This window comes from Apium graveolens, chromosome 2 (assembly GCF_009905375.1).
Source record: "Apium graveolens cultivar Ventura chromosome 2, ASM990537v1, whole genome shotgun sequence".
In the NCBI taxonomy this organism is placed as follows: Eukaryota; Viridiplantae; Streptophyta; class Magnoliopsida; order Apiales; family Apiaceae; genus Apium; species Apium graveolens.
This window is the reverse complement of record NC_133648.1, coordinates 241,529,183-241,531,493: the sequence shown is the minus strand read 5'-3', so window position 1 is coordinate 241,531,493 and position 2,311 is coordinate 241,529,183. Positions and strand designations below refer to the sequence as shown.

The window sequence follows — 2,311 nt, the reverse complement described above, 5'->3', positions numbered from 1 at the left end:
ATTCATCCGCTACTAACTTTCCATACCCCTTCCAGAGTGGGGGTAATTCGTAGTTCCAGTATTCGGTTGGTTTTAAGGGATAATTGGCCGGTATAAGTTCTCCATTGTTTGGTTTTTATGGCAATTTTCAGTGAAATGATCCCAACTCAGTCCATGTCTTATACAACCAGCCATTGCGTGAGAGCACATCATGTGATGCGTCGCCCATTTTCCACACGTGCACGTATAGTCGTTGAGATTGACGACTTGGGTCTTACCTCCCTTTACCTTTCCTTTAGCAGTTGTGTATTGACGTGTAACTATTTTCAAGATACCACATGCACGGTGAAAAGTAATAACCGTATGTCCAGTTGCCTTTCTTTGAATTTTTGCTAACATGGCGGCTGAACGCGCACATAACTGTTGACCCTGTTGCACACCGTCATCTACTTTATTTCTATGTGTCTCAATAATCGTGACTGCCTTGTAAAAGAGCTACTCCATCATCGTTGTTACTGGAAGGAAATGAGCCCTTCTTATGTTTTCGTTGAAACCCTCAAACATGTTGGTGGTCGTTTGACCATAACGAACACCATTATCGTGGGAAAGTGTCCACCTCTGAACGGGTATTCTTGCAAGATAGTCAAGGATAGGGGGGAAATTTCACCAATCCTTGCCATGTATGCATCATGCTTGGATACTTGTGTGGTTGTGCCAGTTGTCCACATCAATTTCTTTAGTTCACCGCCAGGGTGATGATGGCAGAATTTGCTTCGGACATGCAGTAGACAGAACCTATGGATGCCTAATGGCTCAGCAAATCCGTTTTGAGGGTCTCTTACTGCAGAAAGAATACTGGCTGCTCGATCAGAGATGATGCACACGCCGGTCTTTTGGCGACAGACATGTCTCCGAATACGTTGCAGAAACCAAGACCAGTTCTCGTACGTCTCCTCATCAACCAAACCATAGCAAAGGGGAAAAGGGTGGTTGTTCGAATCTACACCCATGCAACAAGCAATTTACCCCTATATCTCCCCTTCAAGAAAGTACCGTCTATTGAAATTACAGGACGTGCATGTTGCCACCCGTCCATCATTGCCTTCAAACACCAAAAGATTCGCTTGCAAACGGACGTGCCCCATTCCTGAACATGTGGCACGGCATCAATCTCAGCAATGGTTCCAGCATTTGTCTTCTTGATGGCTGCAAGAAACATGGGAAGAGCTTGATAAGTTGTAGCCCAACTTCCATAGACTTCCTCAATGGCTATTTGTTTGCCTCGCCACGCTTTCTTGTACCCCACTATATGGTTGTGCTCATTGTTGATAAGAGGGATAATGGTTTTAATGGGGATTTCTGGTGTATCTATCACCTATTTCAAATGTCATTGAGCAGTGTCAAAATATTTTCACAAAATATTTTAACACAATTTGTAGGGAAGTTAAATAGTTATGTATGTTAAATTACTTACAAGTGGTTTGACAAGCTGCGAAATCATCCTTGCAGATAGCTTCTTGTGATCTTGCAACGGCTGATCAACCAAGCATCTGTGTTCCTCTCTATTGACATTTATCCTCCAGTAACCAGAATTATGCATGAAAGCAGCTCGCATCCTCCAGTTACAGCCCTCAGCCCGGCACTGAACAATGAGTTGTTCTTTGTTACTCTTTGTCATTTTATATGTACGATCTGTGGAAATATGAGCACGCTTGAATGCCAACAACAGGGTTGCTTTGTCACGGTAACACTTTCCTTCACTCAGTTCCCCCTGATCAAGGTCTTCATCAAAATACATATCGTTAGGGCTATCTATTATTGGGGGAATATATATCTCCGTGTGAAACCATGGAGCCCTTGGAACATGATGCTCTTCCCCAGCTGTTGGAAACATGCTAGAAATTTATGCATTCCTCTGTACATGGCTGGACGACAATTGATCAACCCCGGTCCAATTGACGGGGGGTTACTTACTCAACAAAATAGGCATCGTTCACAGCTTGTCTGGGGTGGCACGGTACACATTCTTATCCCAGTTCCCGGTTTACTTATCAAAATTCTTTATGCTGTTTGTAAATGCTCAAATTCAAATTTACTTGCAGGGTAGTGACGATCATTTACGGCTCCGCTCAAACTTCAAGACATACTGGGACTGTGTTCAGGCTAATCCACTGCCACAGCCTATCCAGGATACCATTACAGAAGCTGGTTTTATGGGTGTTTTACTAGCCGGGAGTATGAGACATGATGCTTGCCTCATATCGGCTTTTCTTGATCGATGGCGCCCGGAGACGCATACTTTCCATCTCTGTTTCGGTGAGGCCACTGTTAC

General features: G+C 43.9%; 1 protein-coding gene across 1 annotated transcript; it reads right to left on the bottom strand.

Annotated features, from left to right (window-relative positions):
• Positions 1-515: 515 nt before the first annotated feature.
• On the bottom strand, positions 516-1,777 carry LOC141698417 (uncharacterized). Its single transcript, XM_074503108.1, has 3 exons — positions 1,454-1,777; positions 1,033-1,354; positions 516-979 (listed from the first exon to the last, which is right to left on the bottom strand). The coding sequence occupies exons 1-3, from the start codon at positions 1,775-1,777 to the stop codon at positions 516-518; spliced, it is 1,110 nt and encodes a 369-aa protein (XP_074359209.1).
• Between the last annotated feature and the right edge of the window lie 534 nt (positions 1,778-2,311).